The 24,948-nt window shown below is 47.5% G+C and overlaps 1 protein-coding gene across 1 annotated transcript in view; it reads right to left on the bottom strand.

Annotated features, from left to right (window-relative positions):
* Positions 1–9,302, bottom strand: part of LOC116956416 (kinesin-like protein KIF18A) — a 144,521-nt gene extending 135,219 nt beyond the window's left edge. The window contains exons 1-2 of the mRNA XM_076054261.1: positions 9,183–9,302; positions 1,104–1,290 (exon numbers count right to left, since the gene is read on the bottom strand). Of these exons, the coding sequence (XP_075910376.1) occupies positions 1,104–1,208 (105 nt within the window). The 5' untranslated portion in view covers positions 1,209–1,290; positions 9,183–9,302. The remainder of the gene's footprint in view (positions 1–1,103; positions 1,291–9,182) is intronic.
* Positions 9,303–24,948: the final 15,646 nt, after the last annotated feature.

Consider the following 24,948-nt stretch of genomic DNA (forward strand, 5'->3'; position numbering starts at 1 on the left):
GGGATGGGCCGCACCTCCATATACCCCGCAGGGTCTTGTCTTGTTTGTAAAAAGTGGTATACCCCGCGGGTTATATGCGGGAAAATACAGTAGTCTACTCGAGGGGCGGCAAAGATTAAACCAAATGAGACGCAGGAAAACATGCAAATTTAACTATAATTTAAGAAAATTGGTGACATACACGTGCTTTAATGCACACACTTTAATTTGCACCCAAAAGTATAATATAAATTATTTTGACCCCGGAATGAATCAAATTTGATGTGCTGAGTAAAAAGCAGGCAGCTTTCAAAAAAGAATATTAAAACATATCGAAAGGAAGCCACCCACTTTTATTCAGAACATCAAATTTTAATTAATGCTGGAGTCAAGATAATTTATTTTCTACTTTTGAGGGCAGATAAAAGTGTGTGTGCATTGAAGCACGTGTGTTTTCCCCAAAACTGTCATGTTCATCTTGTGAAAATAATTTGTATATGTATATAGTGATTCTAAGACCTCAATCCAGACACTAACAATAGTTTATTATAGTCTGGATCATTTTAATATACATTTGAAATGGTGCAACAACAATTAAAGTAAAAATCCCAGAGGCCCAGGATCAGCGGGACCTGGAACCGGTTCTTTAAATGAAATATTTAATCGTCACGCGAAGACGAGTCCGTGTGTACCACATTTCAGCACGTTGGGCTTCGTAGATATTAAGCGTCAAAGATTTGAAAGAATATAAACAAAGCAGGGCAACTTAAATAAAAGTGTGTAAAAACAGAGCCACATCGGTTAACCTGTGCAGCACGGGAGCGTAGACGTAGAATGTGTCTGCGTCTGTTTTTAGTGTACGTACGTAGAACTTCTTTTGCGCTGTACGTGGCCAACCATGCCAATCGGAGGAGCCTGTCAGAGTAATCCTGGGAACTTGTGGCTACAACCAAACTAAACCAGGCTCAAGCGCCGCTTTGCTTGCGAGATCCAGCGAGATGGGACGCTCGCCGCACAGCGAGGCGGTGGTTCTCTGCAGTCATCACAATCCCAGTACTGTCCAGGCCGGGCCCTGCTTGGCTCGTGTGACACACAGGGGCGGGGGGGAGAGACGGGACGCTCACCTGCACGACGAGTCGGTGGTTGGTGTCCATCTCGCGCGCGTTGGGCGGCCTCACGCGCACGATGACCCGCATGTGGCTCGAGCCCTCGCCGGGCCCGTCCCCCATGGTCTTTCTCGTGCCCCGGGGAGGGGGGGCGGCCCTCTGCCTCGTCGTCCTCGAGTGCCGGCGGCGGCTGTGACGGCCGGACCTGGAGGACAAACGACCGCCGAGTCACGAAGCTGGCTCCGTCGCTTTGCTTCAAGGGGAACGTACGAAGGGCTGCTTATAAAGTCCTAAGCCCAGCCGGGATCTGGAGAGCTCCACCCGTCGCAAACCAGTGCGGTAAAGTGTGACCGCTGCCATGCTGTTACCCTCCAGCGGTGGGCTGACAAAGGTCCCAAAACTGTTACAAGTCTTGCCACGGTTTGTTGTGTTCACTGCACGGTTATAATTAGTTTTGCATTCAGGTTGAGTGGCTGCGAGGGTAAAATGAGAACAAAAGCACAATTATCAACAGTGGCGCATACCTCCAATGAGCAGGACAAGGCTACGTACGGTGCGAAAGAAGTTCAACATACAGGAACTTATGAACATTCGACTTACAAACAAACCTGTCCGTACGTCCAGTTATCTGTTCGGACCGAGATTCGTAAGTTCAACCGCCGCGGAATGGATGGCGGTGTTGGCATCTACAGCTACAGAACTTGAAGAACCAGCAGCATCTACATAACGTGAAGAACTAGCGGCATCTACAGAACGTGAAGAACCAGTGGCATCTACATCTACAGAACATGCCAAACCAGTGGCATCTACATCTGCAGAACGTGAAGAATCAGTGGCATCAACATCTGCAGAATGTGAAGAACCAGTGGCATCTACATCTGTAGAATGTGAAGAACCAGTGGCATCGACATCTGTAGAATGTGAAGAACCAGTGGCATCTACATCTGTAGAACGTGAAGAATCAGTGGCATCAACATCTGCAGAATGTGAAGAACCAGTGGCATTCACATCTACAGGAGATTATACAACTTTTAAAGCGATTCCCCGTGTTTAGTGTACACGACGTACAACATGTTTGGAATCGACAGGAGTAAAGTTGGATTTACGAACAAATCGAATAACGAACAGACTTCTGGAACCTAACTCGTTCGTAAGTAGTGGAGTCTCTGTACATATGTAGCTTAGAGCAGTGTTTCACAAACTCTTTTGGCCCAAGGACCAATCAGCATCCACCACCCATGGTGACAAAACACATTCACTACTTTATCTAAATACCACTAATACAAAAGGATTTATATAAAACGCATTTTTTTTTTTACGCAGCAATAAGGTTTTTGTTTTTTTTCGGGATGGGAGCGGTGTTCAGATCTTAGGGTTAGGGACAGTTTAATCAGGTTATTTTAAGATATCAAACATCACAAGAAAATTATGAACGTCCCTAATAAATGTCGCCATTGCTGTCTGGATCAACCGGCGCACTTGCATCTCGGTCACCGCGGACCCACCAGGAGCAGCGTCGCGGAACCACCCGGTAGTACCGCGTGATCACCACTTTGAGAACCGCTGCTCGAGAGCCAGTGCGCCACGCGCGCGCTTCATCTTTGTAACGCTGCATTGAAGAGCAATAATTACATTTCTTCGCCCGCAATCGGTCACACGGTGCATTTCCCCGGGACCGTTGCGCACGAGCAATGCCGAGCGACTGAAATGCTAACACGAGGGCAGGGCAACCGCCAAGGAAGGGTGGATGCCCGCACACGTGGGCGAGATGCAGAAACGAAGCACGCTGGTGGAGAGCGATGCGGAGGCAGCGGTCGGCGCGCGGGCGCCGCGAGTGTCAACCGCGCAAACGCGAGTTTGATTCCAGGCCACGGCAAACATCGGCGGCGAGTGTTGCCTCAACAAGCCCTGGGTCCTGCCCTTCGGCAATCAAACCTCACGAACTGGACGGGTGTACCCTTAAATTATTTTGTCGACCGCAGGACAACCGTCAACGAGCGCCGACCGGCGTGGGCGAGGTCTGGTCAAACAGCCCCATGACTGCCACGACAGTGTCGGGGAGGCCTATCAACCCGCAGTGGATTTATAAAGGCACGTTATATATCATGTATTATTATTATTATGAGGTGTCAACAGTTTGACTGCATCTATATCATGAGGCCTCCTTTGCCAGTACCAAAATATAATAATAGGGTTTTTCCCCTTTTTTCTGGCCACAAAACTTAAACCTTTTGCAAGGAATCATGTTTACATTAACCACAATGCTTGCAGTCGGAATGCAAACAAAAAACACTCTGATAATTTATGCATTGTCCTTGAAACTGATTGGTCCACACTAGAGACAGCTTTCCTTAGAGCCTGGTCTCATACGGTGTTCGACCAGATGACGCCAAAAGGCGAACAGTTCAAAGACAGTTTTACTGGTAGGAACGAAGTAGTAAACTGAGTGTACCAGCCTGCAATAGATTAATGTGTCCGTCCGTCCGTCCCCTTTCAATACTTTAACGAAGTGAAATCTCGTGCTGTTGGGTGTAAAATCAGCAATAGACAGCGCAGAGACTTGTCCTACCAGCCCACCCTGCAGGGACCTGTTTTTGCATTTTGACTGCAAGTATTGTGGTTAATGTAAACATGATTCCTTGCAAAATGATTCAGTTTTGTTGCCAGTTTTGTTGCCAGAAAAAAAGTGGAAAAAACCCTATTATAGTTCTACCGCGCTTGAAAATTTCAACCAACGCTGCTGCTGCTGCTGCTAAATGCAATAGGTGGTCCCTCCCACGAAAAAATCGTCAATTGAAATTATCATTCATAGGAAAAATGCGCGTTAAGGGACTTAATTTGTTCCGCGACGATCGGAAGCTGACCTTTTTTTCACCCTGAAAACATAGTTTATAATATTCAAACATAGTTTATAGTATTTAAACACAGCTTATAGTTATTAAACATAGTTTATAGTACACACAATCGACAGGAGATACAAGAACAATGCCCATTGATTACCATATAAATAACCCAACCGGAAACGGACACCCATAGTCATTTATACGCATTCATTAATCTCCCCCTCACTTCGCGCGAGAAGAGCACTAAAGTGATGTCATCGCATCCATCCCTCTATTTAAGGAACGAAACAGATTTCTCCACGAATCTGGCTGTCGCCTGATGAAGCTAGTTGCAATTACTGGCGAAACGTCGTACTCAGATTGTAGATGGTGTGTGTGGCTTTGCTCTCCAACACACCGGTGGTGTGCTGTACTATTAACGAATTGGCCACTTTCTGTTTACGTGACAAACCTTGCTAATTGGCTGTGTTGGGTGATGGCGGATTCGACGACACATTTCTATATTTAAGAGATCTAACCAAAAAAAACCTGGATTATGGATGATATTGGTCGCAAAAGCCTAGAGCATAAAATAAAATGTTCAACCTTAGGCTAAGAAACTGGATGGCTTAAAGCTAGCCAGTTGTCCTCAAAACACTCATTAAAGGGCGGGTCGCCGATTGGATGAGGTCTGCCCGACTCCACTTTTCGGAGCGCTCCGATTGGTCGAAATTTGCGGCCCGTGTGAGAACGTAAACCATGTATCGTCAATAGAAACTACGGGACCCCTATGAGTGGCAGATCGCGAATCGAAATCGGCATCTTAAGACGGGGGAACGTCTGTAATCGGAATGAGATAGCGGCCACTCTTGTAGAAAAGGTGAAGGTGCGGCCCAGAAATTGCTTTTTGACGCCACCGCTGGCAGAAGGGGCCTCCACGACAGCGAAAGCCAGAAGGTGTTTGGTCTACTCTTCCATGTTTGACCAAACGTGTTGTTGGAAGGGGTGGGGTGGGGGGGGGGGGGCAGGGTTACTCACACTTTACCCCACTACACATGTCCTGTAAAGCAAATGACAGTGGGTATGTCACTCAAAGAACTGCGGTAAAAAGATGCAAAACTTGAATTACCCACAAAAATGTAAAGCCAAGAACGGCTCCGTGTGGTATGTGCGCTTAAGTGAACAATTGTTAAAGGTGCTTTCACACAAAGCAATCGCTCACAAAGCAGAAGCAATGCTGCACATCTTTGGATATATTTAAAACACTGATTACATATTTGAATTTGTATAATACAATTGCACATTTTTTTATCGTCACAATGGAATTGTGACGGTTGTGGTTTTTGAATTCATGTATTTAAACCTTTATTTAAAATCACCGTCAAGAGCCTATCAGAACGAAAATTATATTTTTCCACAGGAACCGGAGTAATGTTGGACACAAGGACAGCGGTAACGCACGAGGGTGGGTGGATCACAGAGAGATTTGTGAAACTCCAGAAACGGCTGGGGCTGCGAGGGGACCATGAGTGGTTAGTACAGCAAGTGGATTGAATCCATCAGCGGAGAGATTGTGTTTAGCTTCTCATATGCCCTGGTGTTTTTTTTCCCTCCTAAGGGTCCTGTAATGGTCAAATATCCCTATGCAGGTGAGCAATTAGATATATTCCACACACTTGCATTCAGCATATTTGATTAATTCAGGGATCAAAATAATTTAATTTCTACTTTAGAGTGCAAATAAAAGGGTGTGTCCATTGAAAAACATCTTTTTTATTAGTATTTGTTTATGTTAATCTTGTACAAATAATTTGGATGCACATATTAATTCTAAGATCTCAATCCAGACACCAACAGTTCATTTTTGTCTGGATAATTCTAATATATATTTGAAATGGTGCAACACAAAAACAAGTAAAAAAACACGAAAAAGCCCAGGATCAGCGGGATCTGGACCGGTTCTTTAAATTAAATCTTGAATTGTCACGTGAGAATACGACGCGCCTGTGTACAAATGTTCGGCTCAATAGGCTTCGCGGATCCGAAGATATTAAGCGTCAACATTTGAAATAATATACAAACAGGGCAAGTTAATTAAAAATGTGTAAAAAAGTGGGCTTTTAAAACACACGCTTCTGACAACATAAGCATGAAAACACCATGATACATAGGACTTGCTTTGATAAGAATCATGCAATTGATTGTGTGCATATTGAAATTGGTCAATTTGCATTTTAAGCACACTTTTAATAAATGTTCATGATTTTGAGAAGAAAATAACTGTAATTCTGATCATCATAATGACCATATTGGAATTGTCATCATGGAGGTTCGATGATTTTTATAATAGCAATGTAGTTTTGAGCATGACCATTGATATTTTGATCTCATTTATGACAATGGATTGATGATTAAATTGTGATTTTGTTTTGCTCATCAATCAGGATACTGTCAATGATGCGCATGCCGATTAATTGTTGAAATTATGGAAAATTAAAGTTGTGTACACTCTCTAACCCCAATTCCTCTCCCTACATATTCCCTTGATGGGTTTCCGTGGCCACTTAAACCCATGGCGATGGTGGTGGATGGAGATTGAACGAGACGATTCCCCCTCTCGCTGCAATAATAAAAGCACCTCGAACTGCTGAATTAAAAGGGCTGGTTGGTGTGCCGCCAAAACACGTTGTCACGGGCCCTCAATACTCCAAGCCCGCCCCACGTCCATTCGTTAGAATTTACTAAATAAAAAGTGTTACAGGGGAACAAAAATGACATTACGCAATCCCCAAAAGTTGTGCACGTTCTACAACACAACTCGGAGAACACCACCAGACTTGCATCGCCATCATCCTCCTCTTCCTCACAAGCCATCGCAAGTCAATATTCAATCAACTGCACACACGTGCAATTGACCTCTTGACCCCTCCTCCCCCCACTCCACAGTTAACGCGATCAGACCCGGGGGTCAAATTAAAATTCTAATTGTGTCTTTGGTGACGTAAAGCAATCGGTGTAATTGTAACAGCGGGACGGTAACAGCAACTGCTGTATGCACATCAAATTATCATTGACAACGGGTGCGCTTTTTTACGATATCTGGGTGCGGTCTATAGGCTTTGCCTAAACTTTACCAATCTGCAAGACAAGACGTGTACAGAGCTAGACTGATAACATTAATCTAAATTGTCTTATGGCCGTTATTGTTTGACTTGCATCCCACTGGGATTTTTGCACACAGCGTTGGTGTACGGTGCTTTTTCTGGAAGACTTTGCCGTTTTTTTCATGGATTTTTCTGTCACTTTAAGATGTTCCTTGTTCACGTTTTTGTTTGTTGCGGTTGCACCCGATTCAAGAGCCGAATGGCTCACAGGGTTATCTCCATACATCTAAAAGGCAAAGTTGTGAATATGTGTGTCTGTTCAAAATGTTTTGCGTACTTCCCGACATGCAACAAACTGGAAATTTGCCATCTGGGTGTTAGAACGCGTAAATATGAATGTTTGCCGAAACCCAACACAGCCAATCAGCAAGGAAACAAATGAAACACACGTGGAGTTATAGTAATAGGTTTTACCCTTTTAACTGGCACAAAAAAACTGACACCTTTATTCAAGGCATCATGTTTGCAATAACCACAACACAAGCAGTGAAAATGCAAACAAAAGAGACAACTCTGATACTAATATTGGCACTGTCCTTGAATTTGATTGGTCCACACCCGAGACGGCTTTTCTTAGAGCCTAGTCTCCACTGGTGTTGGACCAGAAGACGCCAAAAGGCATACAACTCAAAAACAGCGCACTATCAGAGTATTGAGGGCTCGGGGTGAGCATTTACATTATGAGACCTCCTTTGCCAGTAACAAGATATAGTAATAGGTTTTACCATTTTAACTGGCACAAAAAACTGACACCTTTATTCAAGGCATCAGTATTCTGGTCCAACACCAGTGGAGACTAGGCTCTAAGAAAATCCGTCTAGGGTGTGGACCAATCAAATTCAAGTACAGTGCATATTATTATCAGAGTTGTCTCTTTTGTTTGCATTTTGACTGCTTGTGTTGTGGTTATTGCAAACATGATGCCTTGAATAAAGGTGTCAGTTTTTTGTGCCAGTTAAAAGGGTAAAACCTATTCCTATATCTTGTTACTGGCAAAGGAGGTCTCGTAATGTAAACACGTGGAGTTGTTTGACCATAATCTTGCTTTGAAGTTTTCGTGGACTGCAGGAATCCATACCATTTGGTTCTTTCGGTAAAGTCACGTAAGGTAGAAAATAAAACACACTTTACCGAAAGAATCAAAGCGTATTTGACCATACTTCACCACGCTTGTCAGAGGTGGGTTGACAGGACCGTATCCGGATGTCAGCATCGGCCTGGAATCGATCTCGGGTGAATCCACTGTTGGGCCAAGGGTCGGTTTCGGTTAACCGGGGCGTTGAGTGACCATACTTCACCACGCCGGTCAATGCGGCTGCGTCGGCGCAATGGTAACTAAACACTGAACACAATATCACGGCGGCTACATGGAACGTTGCAGACACGTCGGCCTCCAAAACACGCACAAACACAACGCACGCTTTAACACGGCAGCTGTAACTTTACCACCGCCAACAACCACCAACCACCCACCCACACCTCATTGCGTCGTACAATTGTACTCGGAAACGTTCATTGCCGCTAATTCTTCACGTGCGTCGGTGTAGCGTAAGTTTTTTTTATTTTTGTTTGGGGGTGACGGGAGGTGGTGGTTGTTAAATCGCGAAATATACCCAAAGAGTTTTGGTCGCGTAAAACAGAACGGGGCAAATTTCGGGGGGCAAAACGCCGGTTGTGTTTTTGGAGAGCGAAAGCACAACATATTATTTGGGTCTTTCGATAAAGTCACGTAGATAGGTGTCAAAGAAAATTAAAAAAATTTAACTACGACGTTTCGATGGCAGCACACGGCCGCGCAGATGCGTTGCGATCGAAAAGTCGTGAGGCGTTTGTTATTTTCTTTGAAACCTATCTAACGTTACTTTGCCGAAAGACCCAAAAGAATATGAATTCCTGCAGTCGCGAAAGCTTTTAAAAGTCAAGATCGAAGCCACAAACAATTTTTTTTTTTTACGATCGCGTCGCTGAGTTTAACATTAGCGCGGGGCAATAGGATAGACTAGGCCTCAGGGCGCATCGGCCTTTCACAACAACAGCAGCGAATGTTTCTCTTGAAACAATGCTTTAAAGCAAAGGAAAAACAACAACGGGCAAAAGTAAACGTAGCTTACCTTGACACTCGCGAACTTTAATGATTAAAATAATAATAAGAAAAAAACTGAACGCGAACACGCGCACACAAGCGCGCAGGCGTTCAGCGTTGGGAATTCAAATCGTAACGGTCGCACTCCTCCCGCGATCTGATTGGTCGTCGCGTGCCAAGGTGGGGAGACGGGGGGGTGTGGAACAGCGATCTGATTGGTCGAGAGACAAAACCTGGGCGCGGCTCCGGCGATGGCGCGCGCCGATTGGCCGACGGTTGTCCTACGCTAATTTTGTTACGCAAAGTTATTGTAATCTATATGCTAATTTCCTTTATTTTTTTTTTACTAATTTAGTTTAATGTTTATGCTAGTTTGGTTCACATTTTGCGCTAGTATAGTTAAATTTTTATGCTAATTTAGTTTAATTAATCATGCAAATTATTTTTTTGATTTAAAGCTTTCGTGACTGCAGGGATTCATATTCTTGGTTCTTTCGGTAAAGTCACGTAGAAGGGAAACAATAAAATAATAAAAATATAGAACAATAAAATTCTCACGACGTTTCGACTGCAACACAAGCAATCATCATCAGGTGTGAAAACGTTAAGAAACAAACCGCCACTTTTTTCATATTTTCTTGCTGTGGTTTTCACACCTGATGATGATTGCTTGTGTTGCAGTCGAAACGTCGTGAGAATGTTATTGTTTTCTATTTTTATTATTTTATTGTTTCCCTTCTACGTGACTTTACCGAAAGAACCAAGAACATGCAAATTTAGTTAAAATTTGATATTAATTTAGTTGAATGTTTATGCTAGTTTAGTTAAAGCCACCCATCATCAACCACAACCACCCACTCATCATCAACCACAACCACCCACTCATCATCAACCATAACCACCCACTCATCATCAACCACAACCACCCACTCATCATCAACCACCCACCCACCAATCATCAACCACAACCACCCACTCATCATCAACCACAACCACCCACTCATCATCAACCACTACCACCCACGCACTCATCATCAACCACAACCACCCACTCATCATCAACCACAACCAACCATCATCAACCACAACCACCCACCCATCATCAACCACAACCACCCACTCATCATCAACCACATCCACCCACCCATCATCAACCACAACCACCCACCCACTCATCATCAACCACAACCACCCACCCATCATCAACCACAACCACCCACTCATCATCAACCACAACCACCCACCTATCATCAACCACAACCACCCACCCACTCATCATCAACCACAACCACCCACTCATCATTAACAACAACCACCCACTCATCATCAACCACAACCACCCACCCATCATCAACCACAACCACCCACTCATCATCAACCACAACCACCCACTCATCATCAACCACCCACCCATCATCAACCACAACCACCCACCCATCATCAACCACAACCACCTACTCATCAACCACAACCACCCACTCATCATCAACCACCCACCCACTCATCATTATCCAGAACCACCCACTCATCATCAACCACAACCATCCACCTATCATCAACCACAACCACCCACCCACTCATCATCAACCACAGCCACCCACTCATCATCAACTACAACCACCCACTCATCATCAACCACAACCACCCACCCATCGTCAACCACAACCACCCACTCATCAACCACAACCACCCACTCATCATCAACCACAACCACCCACTCATCATCAACCACAACCACCCACTCATCATCAACCACAACCACCCACTCATCATCAACCACCCACCCACTCATCATTATCCAGAACCACCCACTCATCATCAACCACAACCACCCACCTATCATCAACCACAACCACCCACCCACTCATCATCAACCACAACCACCCACTCATCATCAACCACAACCACCCACTCATCATCAACCACAACCACCCACTCATCATCAACCACAACCACCCACTCATCATCAACCACAACCACCCACTCATCATCAACCACAACCACCCACTCATCATCAACCACAACCACCCACTTCATCGTCAACCACAACCACCCACTCATCATCAACAACAACCACCCACTCATCATCAACCACAACCACCCACTCATCATCAACCACAATCACGCACTCATCATCAACCACCCACCCACTCATCATCAACCACCCACCAATGATCAACCACAACCACCCACTCATCATCAACTACCCACCCACTCATCATCAACCACAACCACCCACTCATCATCCACCACATCCACAACCACCCACTCATCATCAACCACAACCACCCACTCATCAATTCTAGATTTAAAGCTTTCGTGACTGCTAGGATCCATACTCTTTGGTTCTATTGGGTAAAGTTATATATTATATATGCTAATTCCTTTGTCAAGGCGCTTTGTGTTTTTTCTTCTCACACAGCTTAAAGGTCGTGATCTAAGCGTGGCTTCTCCCACTCCAGCGCTGTCCTCCAGACAGTCTCGTCCCTTCACCTGATGAAGGCCGCTTGTGTTGTGGCCGAAACGTCGTGATTTTTTGTTATTTTATTTTCACCTACGTGACTTTACCCAATAGAACCAAAGAGTATGCACCCACTCATCATAAACCACAACCACCCACCCACTCATCATTAACTGCAGTGTGATGGTGGTGGTTGAAAGCAGTGTGGTGGACGAGACAAAACAGTCAGTGCCTGCTGCTGGTAGAGAACGAGTTCTCAACGTGGGTGGAGGAATACATGAGCGAAGTTCATGGAAAAAAATAACCGTGGTATAGTAGCGATCAAACAGCGACATGTAGGCGAATGAGTGACTGGGACGAATCAGTGGGTGCTGAATCATCAATTAACCCGACTGCTTTAATCTGAATTATCTCCGGTGCAGTGTGCTAGGAACTGGGAACTGGGATTTTTGCACACAGCGTTGGTGTACGGTGCTATTTCAGGAATATTTTGATGATTTTTTTCCTGGATTTTCTGTTTGCAACAGTCACATAGTCACTTTAAGATGTTTTGGTCATGTTTTTTGTTTTTTTGTTTGTTGTGGTTGCACCCGATTCAAGAGCCGAATGGCTCACAGGGCTATACCAAATAAATTGAACTATGGAACTCCGTTTGCTCCACCCAGGATATGACGGAATCAAGTCAAAGAATATGTGTTCATATTGGAGGAATCCGTTGAGCTATAAAGCTCTTTTTTTACAGATGTCCAGTCGGGGCGGGTAAGAACGTCACAACAACAAACAGTACAACAACACGATAGTGGTGCAAAGTACAAGAAAGGTAAATAAATCACCCCAACACAAATACAAATAAACCATCCCCATCCTACCCAGGCAAAGCCCACTGAGGTATTCACTTATTATTCAAAAGCGACCTGGCCATCGCAAATTATGATAGCTCAATAAAGTTACCCCCATCATTTGAACATTTTATAGCACCAACGTAATCGAAACAATGTCAATGCATGTTTCTGAATGCGGAGGGAAAAATCGGAAAGCCCGGTGGAAAAAAAAATCGACGCGACCACGGGGAGGAACATGTGTAGAGGTATATTCTTAGCTCTTTCGGTGTGATGACGACCGTTTGTGTTATGGTCGAAACGTCGTGAGAATTTTTATTGTTTTATATCTATATTTTATTGTTTCCCTTCAACGTGACTTTACCGAAAGAGCTAAGAATATGAATTACTGCAGTCACGAAAGCTTTAAATCAAAATGTGTCGAGGTGTTACGGGAGGGTGACACGCGGTTGTAGGGCGGTGGCCACAACCACGTCCGCTACGGCCACCACCCTGGGGGGGGGGCTGTGGGGGGACGCTGTGATCCCTCCCAGCCCCATCCCTCAGTGAGGGACAGTATAAAAGGTGGGACCCGGAGAGCTGAGAGGGCAGTTCGACTCAAGCAAGATGAAGAGCCAGTTGAAGAAAGAAGACCGACTAGCCAGACCCTGGAACTCCTTTAGGCCCGCTGTCCTTTTGAGGGCCGGGCAAAGCAAGCCAGGGTGTGCGACACCAGAGCCACGAGGGCCCGATGTCCTTCTGAGGGCCGGACTCGTGTGGCTGGTGATCGGGATCCTGCGCTGAAGCTGGGCCAGGTCAGATAGCCTCCTGAGAGAGGACCAGGATAGAGGGAACCAGGGAGCTAGCGTGGGCTAAAGCTCGGGGAACGTTTCCCTCTATAGAGTACGGGCGAAGAGGCCGTTACCTCTTCAAGTATCAGCTTCGCCACTGTAATTGGAGCCTCTGTAATAAATACGTGTTGCCCTCCAATGAACAGTCTCCGACGTCAATAACACATGCAATGGTGGAGCCAGGATTGTCAGGTAGCTGCGGGCAACCACGCCAGCAATGAAAAATGATAGAGGAGTTGTCAGTAAGTAAGGAGTTGTTAGTAGAGAGTTGTTAGTAAGTAAGGAGTTAGTAAGTAAAGATGTGTTAGTAAGGAGTTGTTAGCAAGCAAGGACTTGTTAGTTAGGAGTTGTTAGTAAGTAAGGAGTTGTTAGTAAGTAAAGAGGTGTTAGTAAGTAAAGACTTGTTAGTAAGTAAGAACTTGTTAGTAAAGAGTTGTTAGTAAGTAAGGAGTTGTTAGTAGGTAAGGAGTTATTAGTAAGTAAGGAGTTGTTAGTAAGTAAGGCGTTAGTAAGTAAAGAGTTGTTAATAAGTAAGGAGTTGTTAGTAAGTAAGGAGTTAGTACGTAAGGAGTTGTTAGTAAGTAAGGACTTAGTAAGTAAGAAGTTGTGAGTAATAAGTAAGGACTTGTCCCTTGTTTGTTACTTGACGCGTGTGCGGCGATGGGGCAGCCATCGATCGAGGGTCGAATTGCGAACCGCGTTGTTAGTGATCGGCATCGCGCTCGCTGAAGGTGTCGATGCCTTCAGGGAAGTCGTGGACTCTGTAGACGCAACTGCGCACAATTCTGTGAGTCGCTTATAACCGCTTTGCCGTTACTTATTGCCAATCATGGACTCAGACTATTGTCCTATCATCTCATAGAGTCCCTGGCCACGTAATAATATGCTACACAGTGGCAGTGGGGGTCACAAAATGCCGGTTTATTACTAATAAACCCCAATGATCCGATCGAAATTAGGGATATCGATGGGATCATTGGGGGGCACGTGTCACCCCCCCTCCCCGCCCCACTGGTTCCCCCAGTGGGAACATTCAAATTCCAAATATCCAGCAGGCGTCAGGATCGGGATCGAACCCCCGAATTTCCTGCGTACCAGGCGACAGCAGTAAATCTCGCAGATCATCTATCTGGCAGGGGTCACATAACCACAGTGTATACAATGTACACGAATATAAAAGTCAATCGATTTTAATCATGTTGAAGGTCTGTGCGCGCGACGCGGTTGCGTGTATCACGAGGTTCTTTCTACCTTGGACAGCAATCTGTGCAAGCGGGGGAAGTTGCGCATTGCGCGCGACAAGAAGTCTCCGCGTGGTCCACCAACCCCAGGAGGAGGGCCGGATTGAAGTTCTTGTGGGAGCTAGGCACCTCTGTCTCGTAGGCCTTTCGTGATAACGTTCTACAGTTGCTACTGCTGCCCCACGTTACTGCTACCGCCGCTACTGCTGCCCCACGTGACTGCTACCGCCGCTACTGCTGCCCCACGTGACTGCTACCGCCGCTACTGCTGCCCCACGTGACTGCTACCGCCGCTACTGCTGCCCCACGTTACTGTTACCACCGCTACTGCTGCCCCACGTGACTGCTACCGCCGCTACTGCTGCCCCACGTTACTGCTACCGCCGCTACTGCTGCCCCACGTTACTGTTACCACCGCTACTGCTGCCCCACGTGACTGCTACCGCCGCTACTGCTGCCCCACGTTACTGCTACCGCCGCTACTGCTGCCCCACGTTACTGTTACCACCGCTACTGCTGCCCCACGTTACTGTTACCACCGCTACTGCTGCCCCACGTGACTGCTACCGCCGCTACTGCTGCCCCACGTTACTACGACCGCCGCTACTGCTGCCCCACGTGACTGCTACCGCCGCTACTGCTGCCCCACGTGACTGCTGCCGCCGCTACCACTCCGCTTGTTTCACGCGTAACACAACAACGGCGCTTTGTCTTCCCTCGCACTCCTCTCCATTGAGAATGGGATTGTGTGAAAAACACTATTTGGAGATGTTATTTGCTAATTTTACAATGTCAAAAAATTTCGACAAGTGCATCTCCGGTGTTAATTTCTCTCACCTTGTGAACAAAAAAAACCATTCAGATGACTCTGCTTCTTTGGTATATACACTGTTGTCTGTCCTTGCAATGTAAATATATTTAATCGTGGAGATATCTTGGTTACATCATTTTTTTTATCATATCAACACAAATAAACACCGTAAAAAATTCGCAGGCCCTTTTAGTTTTCGTAATTCTCTAGGCACAGTGCCTACTGCGGCCTATTGGATAATACGGCCCTGGAGGGTGAGGAGGCAAGTGGGTGGGTGAGTGAGAGGCTGAGTGAGTGGGTGAATGAGTGCGTGCGTGGGTGGCTGGGTGAGCGGGTGAGTGAGAAGGTCGCTAGGCACAGCGCTTATTGTGATCTATTGGATAATACGGCCCTGGTGGGTGGGTTCGTGAGTGGGTGAATGGGTGAGTGAGTGGGTTGATGAGTGAATGGCTGAGTGGGTGAATGAGTGAGTGGGTGGGTGGGTGAATGAGTGAGTGGGTAAATGAGTTAGTGAGTGGGTGGCTGAGTGAGTGGTTGAGTAGGTGAATGAGTGAGTGGGTGGGTGAGTGGGTGAGTGGGTGACTGAGTGGCTGAGTGGGTGGCTGAGTGAGTGGGTAGGTGAGTGGGTGAATGAGTGAGTGGGTGAGTGAGTGGGTGGCTGAGTGGGTGAATGAGTGAGTGGGTGGGTGAATGAGCGAGTGGCTACGTGGGTGAATGAGTGAGTGGGTGGGTGAATGAGTGAGTGAGTGGGTGACTGAGTGGGTGGGTGAGTGGGTGAATGAGTGAGTGGGTGAATAAGTGAGTGAGTGGGTGAATGAGTGAGTAGGTGGGTGAGTGGGTGAATGAGTGAGTGGGTTGAATGAGCGAGTGGCTGCGTGGGTGAATGAATGAGTGGGTGAGTGAGTGGGTGAATGAGTGAGTCGGTGGGTGAATAAGTGAGTGAGTGGGTGAATGAGTGAGTGGGTGGGTGAGTGGGTGAATGAGTGAGTGGGTGAATGAGTGAGTGAGTTGAATGAGCGAGTGGCTGCGTGGGTGAATGAATGAATGAGTGGGTGAGTGAGTGAGTAGTTCCCTAGGCACGGTGCCTAACCATGTGGGCCTCTTGGATAACACCCCCCCCTCGCGCCGGGAGATGAGAGCGTGGGCGGACCACGGTGACGAAGGTATGACGAGTGACGCGCAAAGTTGGGGCGACACGCACGTGGTGGTGCCGCTCTTCAATTCGCACCTCTCGAGGAGCAGCAGAAGCAGCAGCAGAAGCAGCAGCAGCAGAAGCAGCAGCAGAAGCAGCAGCAGCAGCAGAAGCAGCAGCAGCAGAAGCAGCAGCAGCAGCAGAAGCAGCAGCAGCAGAAGCAGCAGCAGCAGAAGCAGCAGCAGCAGAAGCAGCAGCAGCAGAAGCAGCAGCAGCAGCAGAAGCAGCAGCAGCAGAAGCAGCAGCAGCAGAAGCAGCAGCAGCAGAAGCAGCAGCAGAAGCAGCAGCAGAAGCAGCAGCAGCAGAAGCAGCAGCAGCAGAAGCAGCAGCAGCAGAAGCAGCAGCAGCAGAAGCAGCAGCAGAAGCAGCAGCAGCAGCAGAAGCAGCAGCAGCAGAAGCAGCAGCAGCAGAAGCAGCAGCAGAAGCAGCAGCAGAAGCAGAAGCAGCAGCAGAAGCAGCAGCAGCAGAAGCAGCAGCAGAAGCAGCAGCAGAAGCAGCAGCAGCAGAAGCAGCAGCAGCAGAAGCAGCAGCAGCAGAAGCAGCAGCAGCAGAAGCAGAAGCAGCAGCAGCAGAAGCAGCAGCAGCAGAAGCAGCAGCAGCAGAAGCAGCAGAAGCAGCAGCAGCAGAAGCAGCAGCAGCAGAAGCAGCAGCAGAAGCAGCAGCAGAAGCAGAAGCAGCAGCAGAAGCAGCAGCAGCAGCAGAAGCAGCAGCAGCAGCAGCAGCAGCAGAAGCAGAAGCAGCAGAAGCAACAGCAGAAGCAGCAGCAGAAGCAGCAGCAGAAGCAGCAGCAGCAGAAGCAGCAGCAGAAGCAGCAGCAGCAGAAGCAGCAGCAGCAGAAGCAGAAGCAGCAGCAGAAGCAACAGCAGAAGCAGCAGCAGAAGCAGCAGAAGCAGCAGCAGAAGCAGCAGCAGCAGAAGCAGCAGCAGCAGAAGCAGCAGCAGAAGCAACAGCAGAAGCAGCAGCAGCAGAAACAGCAGCAGCAGAAGCAGCAGAAGCAGAAGCAACAGCAGAAGAAGCAGCTATATTTACGGCGGCGTGGCGCGCTTGGGAGACGCTGCGTAATGACGCCATGCGGGAATGTGAAGTAGCCTCCGAGCACTCCGCTCGCTGAGAGACCGTGCCGCACTCTCGGCTCGGTGTGCTTGCAGCGACGCGACCTCGACCAAGGGGGGAGTAGCGGGGTGGGGGGGGGGGATCCTATCGCGAGCCCAAGACGAAGACCGAATGACACGACGACCCGGAGAAATGAATGCCCGTCGACTAACGTGGGAGGCAAACGGAATTCCCAGAGGCTGACTTTGAGAGAGAGACAAATGGCCATAGGGTTACATTGAGGGAGATGCAATTCCCATTGACTCTCATTGAGAAACGAATGGCCATAGGGTTACATTGAGGGAGATGCAATGCCCATTGACTCTCATTGAGAAACGAATGGCCATAGGGTTACATGGGGGAGATGCAATGCCCATTGACTCTCATTGAGAAACGAATGGCCATAGGGTTATATGGGGGAGATGCAATGCCCATTGACTCTCATTGAGAAACGAATGGCCATTGGGTTACATGGGGGAGATGCAATGCCCATTGACTCTCATTGAGAAACGAATGGACATTGGGTTACATGGGGGAGATGCAATGCCCATTGACTCTCATTGAGAAACGAATGGCCATAGGGTTACATGGGGGAGATGCAATGCCCATTGACTCTCATTGAGAAACGAATGGACATAGGGTTACATGGGGGAGATGCAATGCCCATTGACTCTCATTGAGAAACGAATGGCCATAGGGTTACATGGGGGAGATGCAATGCCCATTGACTCTCATTGAGAAACGAATGGCCATAGGGTTACATGGGGGAGATGCAATGCCCATTGACTCTCATTGAGAAACGAATGGCCATTGGGTTACATGGGGGAGATGCAATGCCCATTGACTCTCACTGAGAAACGAATGGCCATAGGGTTACATGGGGGAGATGCAATGCCCGTTGACTCTCATTGAGAAACGAATGGCCATTGGGTTACATGGGGGAGATGCAATGCCCATTGACTCTCATTGAGAAACGAATGGCCATAGGGTTACATGGGGGAGATGTGTCACAACCCTCCACCACCCGACACGGACAATCAGTAAAAAATGTGTCACGTTAACAAAACGCCAACTAGTTACTTCTTCAGCCCACCGGTGTGTTTGAAGAGTGAATTCACAACATTTAGAATTTGAGTGCTCAAACAACATTTAGAATTTGAGTACTTAAATTCTTAAAGTTGTGGATTCACTCTTCCAACACACGCATCTTTCGAGCGCGTTTAGATGCGTCGCCCCCCCCCCCTCTTCCCGCCCTCCCCAGCCCCCCCCCTCCAGCCCCCCCCCCTCCAGCCCCCCCCCCCCCCCAGGGCGTCCTGTCGTGTTCTATTTCCTTCCGTGTTAATTCCCCATCCCCCGAAATTGTGCGCGTGATAATTGCTCTATTTTGATCGCATTTATTTCAGTAGCAATGCCCCACAACACTGGCTGATGTCCTCAGACACCCACCCCCCCGCCATCCACCTTCCACCAGGGCCATATGAAGTGATGTTGCGAGCCCTGTCCAGCCCACGCTGTAAAAGTTTCCACCCCTGATCCGTGACCTGCGCATAATGGTTTGGGCCGCGGGCTTCTGCGTCAGGAGTAAATTCACAAATAAGAAAATAGACCCCAACACGCTTCGTCAACAACACCGAGACCTTAACATGACTCGAAACGGCATATTTGGCGGCGACGCTTCGGAAAATGGCCCTTCTTCACAGCACACACACAGAGAGGCCCAAATAAACAGAAGACAAATCGCATCCCCTGCCTCCGTGCCATTCAGCTCTCTCTCTCTGCCTCCCAAGGCCATTCCAGGCAATTATTTTTTTCCCAGATTGAAAACTAATTTATTTACAACTGATCTTTTTGTGTTTGTAGTTTGTCCTTACCCCCACCCCCTCTCGCGCCTTCGATTAGCCACGGTTGGCTACGTACGGTGCGAAAGAAGTTCAACGTACACACATGCATACACATGAGTGTGGGTCTCTATGGATCTCTATGGGTCTTTATGGGTTTCTATGGGTCTCTATGGGTCTCTATGAGTCTCTATGGGTCTCTGTGGGTCTCTATGGGTTTCTGTGGTTCTGTATGAGCCTATAGATCTCTGTGGGTCTCTATGAGTTTCTATGGATCTCTGTGGGTCTCTGTGGGTCTCTGTGGGTCTCTATAGATCTCTGTGGGTCTCTGTGGGTCTCTATGAGTCTCTATGGATCTCTGTGGGTCTCTGTGGGTCTCTATAGATCTCTGTGGGTCTCTGTAGGTCTCTGTGGTTCTCTATAGATCTCTGTGGGTCTCTGTGGGTCTCTGTGGGTCTCTATGGATCTCTGTGGGTCTCTGTGGGTCTCTATGGATCTCTGTGGGTCTCTGTGGGTCTCTATAGATCTCTGTGGGTCTCTATGGATCTCTATAGATCTCTGTGGGTCTCTGTGGGTGTCTGTGGGTCTCTATGGATCTCTGTGGGTCTCTGTGGGTCTCTATGGATCTCTGTGGGTCTCTGTGGGTCTCTGTGGGTCTCTATGGATCTCTGTGGGTCTCTGTGGGTCTCTATAGATCTCTGTGGGTCTCTGTGGGTCTCTATAGATCTCTGTGGGTCTCTGTGGGTCTCTATGGATCCCTGGTCTCTGTGGGTCTCTATAGATCTCTGTGGGTCTCTATGGCTCTTTTTCTTCCGATATCAGGACGCCACATGAGCTGTACACTTTTAAATCATCATCTAGATTGAAAACGAATTTCTTTAGAATTGCCTTTTTTAGTTTGTTGACGATTCAAGATTTAATTTGATGGACCGGTCCAGTTCCCGCCGATCTTGGATCTTCTTTGTGTCTTTTTAACTTAAAAATGTTTAATGACAATTTGCAAAAATCAATAATTCCCCCCCTCCGCCCTTACCATAGGAATGTGGAATGTCCACGAGCGAGCCCGTGACAACCCCTGCAGGAGGATTGGATTAGAGGGGGGGGGGTTGAGAGTTAGGATGGGGGGGGGGCTCTGTGTGTGCGGCGGTGACGTCAAGCGGTGGTGGTCCTTGGGGGGCGAGAGGGGGGGGTGGGTGAGAATCTTTTTGCGCTTTGCGATTTTTATTATTTGGTTGTTGCGAATAAAATCCGCTAGCTCACGACGTCTCTCTCTCTCTCTCCCTCCCCACCACCACCACGCGCGCAGCGGAAATTAACCGAAAGATCGCACCCGCACCTCGCCTTTTAATAACTCCACCTTAATTAGACGACCGATTCGCGTGACACCACGACACTGAGACGGTAATAATAATTAGAATCATATTAATAGTGAACAACAACAACAACAGCGGCGGCGGCTGCTGACTTGCGGCGCTCTGCCAATTACCGTACGCCTCCTCCCGCAACGAGAAGCCGCGGAATGCACAATTTAAATTGTTTGTATTTTTTTTATTATTTGTATTTTTTATTATTTGTATTTTATAATTATTTGTATTTTTTATTATTTGTATTATTTATTATTTGTATTTTTTATTATTTGTATTTTTTTATTATTTGTATTATTTCTTATTTAGATTTTTTATTATTTGTATTTTTTATTATTTGTATTATTTACACGCTTTTTATTTAACTCACTCTGTTGTTGTTGTATCCTCGAATCTTGTAACTCAATTTTAACCCACTTCTCAATGTGGTATCGACTGCAAACTTGGTATAATTATGTCATACTGATGACAATACTATAGTCTATCATTGAAAATAAAAGAAATATATATATAGTTTTTTTTAACCATATTTTTTATATGTTATGTTTCGTCTTGGGTCTAATTGTCCACGCTCAACTGACGTTGGCTGTAAATCACCACGGGCCCCTTACGTTGTGGCAAGCTTCGGGCCCACTTCCTGGAGTCGTGGAATTCTTACATTACTAGCACGGTACATTTCATTAAAGCGTGTTTTTAAATAAAAAGTATTTTTAAATACTACTTATTTTTTTATTTTCTTCCTCTTATTCGGTGTGTGGGTTGCGTTGCTTCCCACCGCCCGACCATACTTCACACACAACCGGCCACGCAGTGCCGCTGCGGGGAATCAAAACTCTGCTGCAGGGCCCCGCGGGTTTCGCAACGCACGGCGCGCTAACCGCTGCGCCACCGCTCACCGCGCGTCGAATCCGCGAGCGCAGCCGTCTGACCTCCGGGTTCGACTGCTTAAACGGCTGAGACTTGTCACCGCAGGAGCTCGTGCCAGGCTAGGTGCTCTTTGAAGCATCGCAAAGGGATCCACCTCCTTCCCCCTGCCCGCCGACGGCAGGTAATCTCGCAGACCCCAGGTGCGTCACTGGTCCAGTGCAGGAGGTTACGGAGGAGACCACGGGGTTCCAAATGGGATGACCGCAATGACTGTGCCGATGTTGCTTCGTTTTAAGCGCCCCCGGGAAGCTCCCCCTCGTTGTTGTGAGCGTCGCTCCCTCCGTTGTTGCTGGAGGGGCGACTGCCTCCACCTGCCCAGCAGCGGCAGCAGCAGCGGCAGCGTCCTTCACGAGCCTCCTCCACAGAGGCCGATCTTGACACCGCTGGTACCGCTCATCGGCAAGTCCGCTCGGCTCCACGTCCCCCTGTACCGCATCAGCTCCCATCTCTTCTCCAGCCCCGTGCCACTTTAGCCCCCTCCTCACATCCAGTCAAACAGAAGCTGCTATTCTGTCTTCACCACACGGAAACAAAGATCCCCCGTGTAGCCTACACAGTCTGTTGTGGGCAAGTGCTGTTAGCAAAGAGCACCAATGAAAGGCCGCCACGGGACACGAGCACCACGCCCGGCCGCCTTTGTCTCCCAAGCGCTGATGCTTTACACACCGCAGCAGGTACTCATTTGAGGCTGAGTCAACCTAGGGGAGGCCTACGACCGGTTCAGATCATCGTCACTGGTGAGCGGGAATCGAACTCGGGGTCTCTGGGTTCGTAGCGCAGCACGGCGCTAACCGCTACACCACCGCTCCCCCCATACCCATATCTGCACTCACACAGGCAAAGATCCCCCGTGTAGCCTCAACAGACTGCTGGGGCAAGTGCTGTTAGCAAAGAGCACCTATGAAGGCCCGCGCACTGTGGCACACGAGGGGGTGTGGGTGGGTGACCAGCACCACCCGCGTCCGCCTTTGTCTCCCCGAGTGCCGATGTCTTTACACGCCGCACCAGGGCTGCTTTTACGGATCTAATCGTCACTGGCGTTTGGGGTGGGGGGGGAGGGAATCGGCAATCGGATCGGTGTTCGTAGCGCAGCGCGCTGCTCAATCTCTGTGCCACCGCTCCCCGCCTTCACGAAGCATCCTGAGCGATTGCTGAGTGGCTCCGAAGGGTGAGCGGCCAGCGTTTAGGTAACTTAATAAAGCCGCGTGATGGACTACGCCAATAACAGCACAAGCCAATATACCGGCTATTAGGGATCCGTAAGAGGCTCTCGCGCGCGCGCACGCACGCGTGTAAAGGCAAAGGTCCCCCCCCCTGTAGCCTCGTCAGACCGTTGGGGCAAGTGCTGCTAGCGAGTCGCACCGGCGAAAGCCGACGCGCGGCACACGATGGGGTGGTATGAGAGTGCGAGTGGAGTTTGTGAATAGTGGTAGCCACGGTGGCTCTGAGATGTTAACCACCTCGTCTGGTGTACAGGAGGTCGTGGGCTCGATTCCGACCCTGACGCCTCCTGTATATTTGGAGTTTACGGGGTGTCTCTCTCTCATCATCATCACGGTGGCTAGGAGATATTAACTACCTCGCCTGGTGTACAGGAGGTCGTGGGCTCGATCCCGACCATGATGATGTCTGCTGCTGCTGTATATTTGCAGTTTGCAGTGTCTCTCTCTCATCATCATCATCACGATGGCTAGGAGATGTTAACTACCTCGCCTGGTGTACAGGAGGTCGTGGGCTCGATCCCGACCATGATGATGCCTGCTGCTGCTGTATATTTGCAGTTTGCAGTGTCTCTCTCTCTCTCTCCCCCCCGTGGTCGCGTGGATTTTTCTCCGCGTCCTTTCGCTTTTCCCTCCCAAATTTAGAATCAACATCGCCACGCGTTTAGGTTATTTGGCTGCTCTAAGTTTCCATGAGATGATGATGATGATAAGCAACTTCGTTGAGCTTTCATTTGTGATCGATAGCCAGGTCAGGGCTTCTGAAAAGAGCTGCGACGTAGCTCAGTAGGGCCTGACCTGGTACAAAAATATTTTTTAAAAATGTTTGTTTATTTCATTACTTTAGTGATTTTCTTACCTCTTTCCATAATTTTCACTCGGATTGTTTGGTTGCATTGTTGTTGTTGTTGTTTCTGATCCGTCCCTGCTGGACATCTGTGATCAAAGAACAAAAAATGGCAAGCTACTTCTAGATTTGAAGTTTGCGTGACTGCAAGGATTCACACTCTTTGTTTTTGTTAGGTAAAGTCACCACGTAGGTAAAAAAAAAACTGTGAAATAAATTAAATCACGACGTTTCGGGCGCAACACAAGCGTCCTTCTGCAGGTAGGGACAACTTAGCGAAAGCACACCGCGCTTAGAGACACACTTAACCGAAAAAAAGCACAAAGAGTAATGGCATGCTACGTTGCTCGTCGGATTTCTCCAGGATAAATAATTTCTAATAATTTACATTCATCTGTAAGGCACCTTTCACAAACGTCTCAAGGAGCCTTGTAAGTTATTAGGCTTTGGAAGCCCTTCTAAGCAGCTGCATTTGTAGGCTTGCCCCCTTCTTTTCTCTCCGCCTGATGAAGACCGCTTGTGTTGCGATCGAAACGTCGTCGGTTTTTTTTGCTTTTATTATTTTCGATTTATTATTTATATTTCTTCATGTCAATTTTATTAAATTATTTTTTATTTTTATTCTTAGCTCTTTCGGTAAAGTCATGTTGAAGGGAAACAATAAAATATTTTTTTTATTGTTTTATGTATTTTTTATTGTTTTATATATATTTTATTATTTTATTATTTTCCTTCAACGTGACTTTACCGAAAGAGCTAAGAATATGAATTACTGCAGTCACGAAAGCTTTAAATCAAAATGTATTTTGATTTTATTTGTATTTTTATTTTCTATAATACGTGACCTTACCGAAAGAACCAATGATGTGAATGAGTATTAGGCTTAAGAAGATGCCGGGTTTTTTTTTCTTTCTAGACGAGACTTAAAAAAAAAGTAAATCCGCATCTGTGGGATGACAGCGAATTTGTGAACGGGAGGGGAATTCCACAAACCGTGACGAAGAACACGGAAAGTCGACCGCTCATCACCACCCCCCCTCGCCCCACGACGAAACGCAGCCAGGATCGAGGTACCCACAGAAGGGATCGGAGTCTACAAATGTGAACGACTTTGAAGGCGGGTGGAACGGAT

Source organism: Petromyzon marinus, chromosome 65 (genome assembly GCF_048934315.1).
Source record: "Petromyzon marinus isolate PM22_M1 ecotype Great Lakes invasive population chromosome 65, UKy_Petmar_22M1.pri1.0, whole genome shotgun sequence".
Taxonomy (NCBI): Eukaryota; Metazoa; Chordata; class Hyperoartia; order Petromyzontiformes; family Petromyzontidae; genus Petromyzon; species Petromyzon marinus.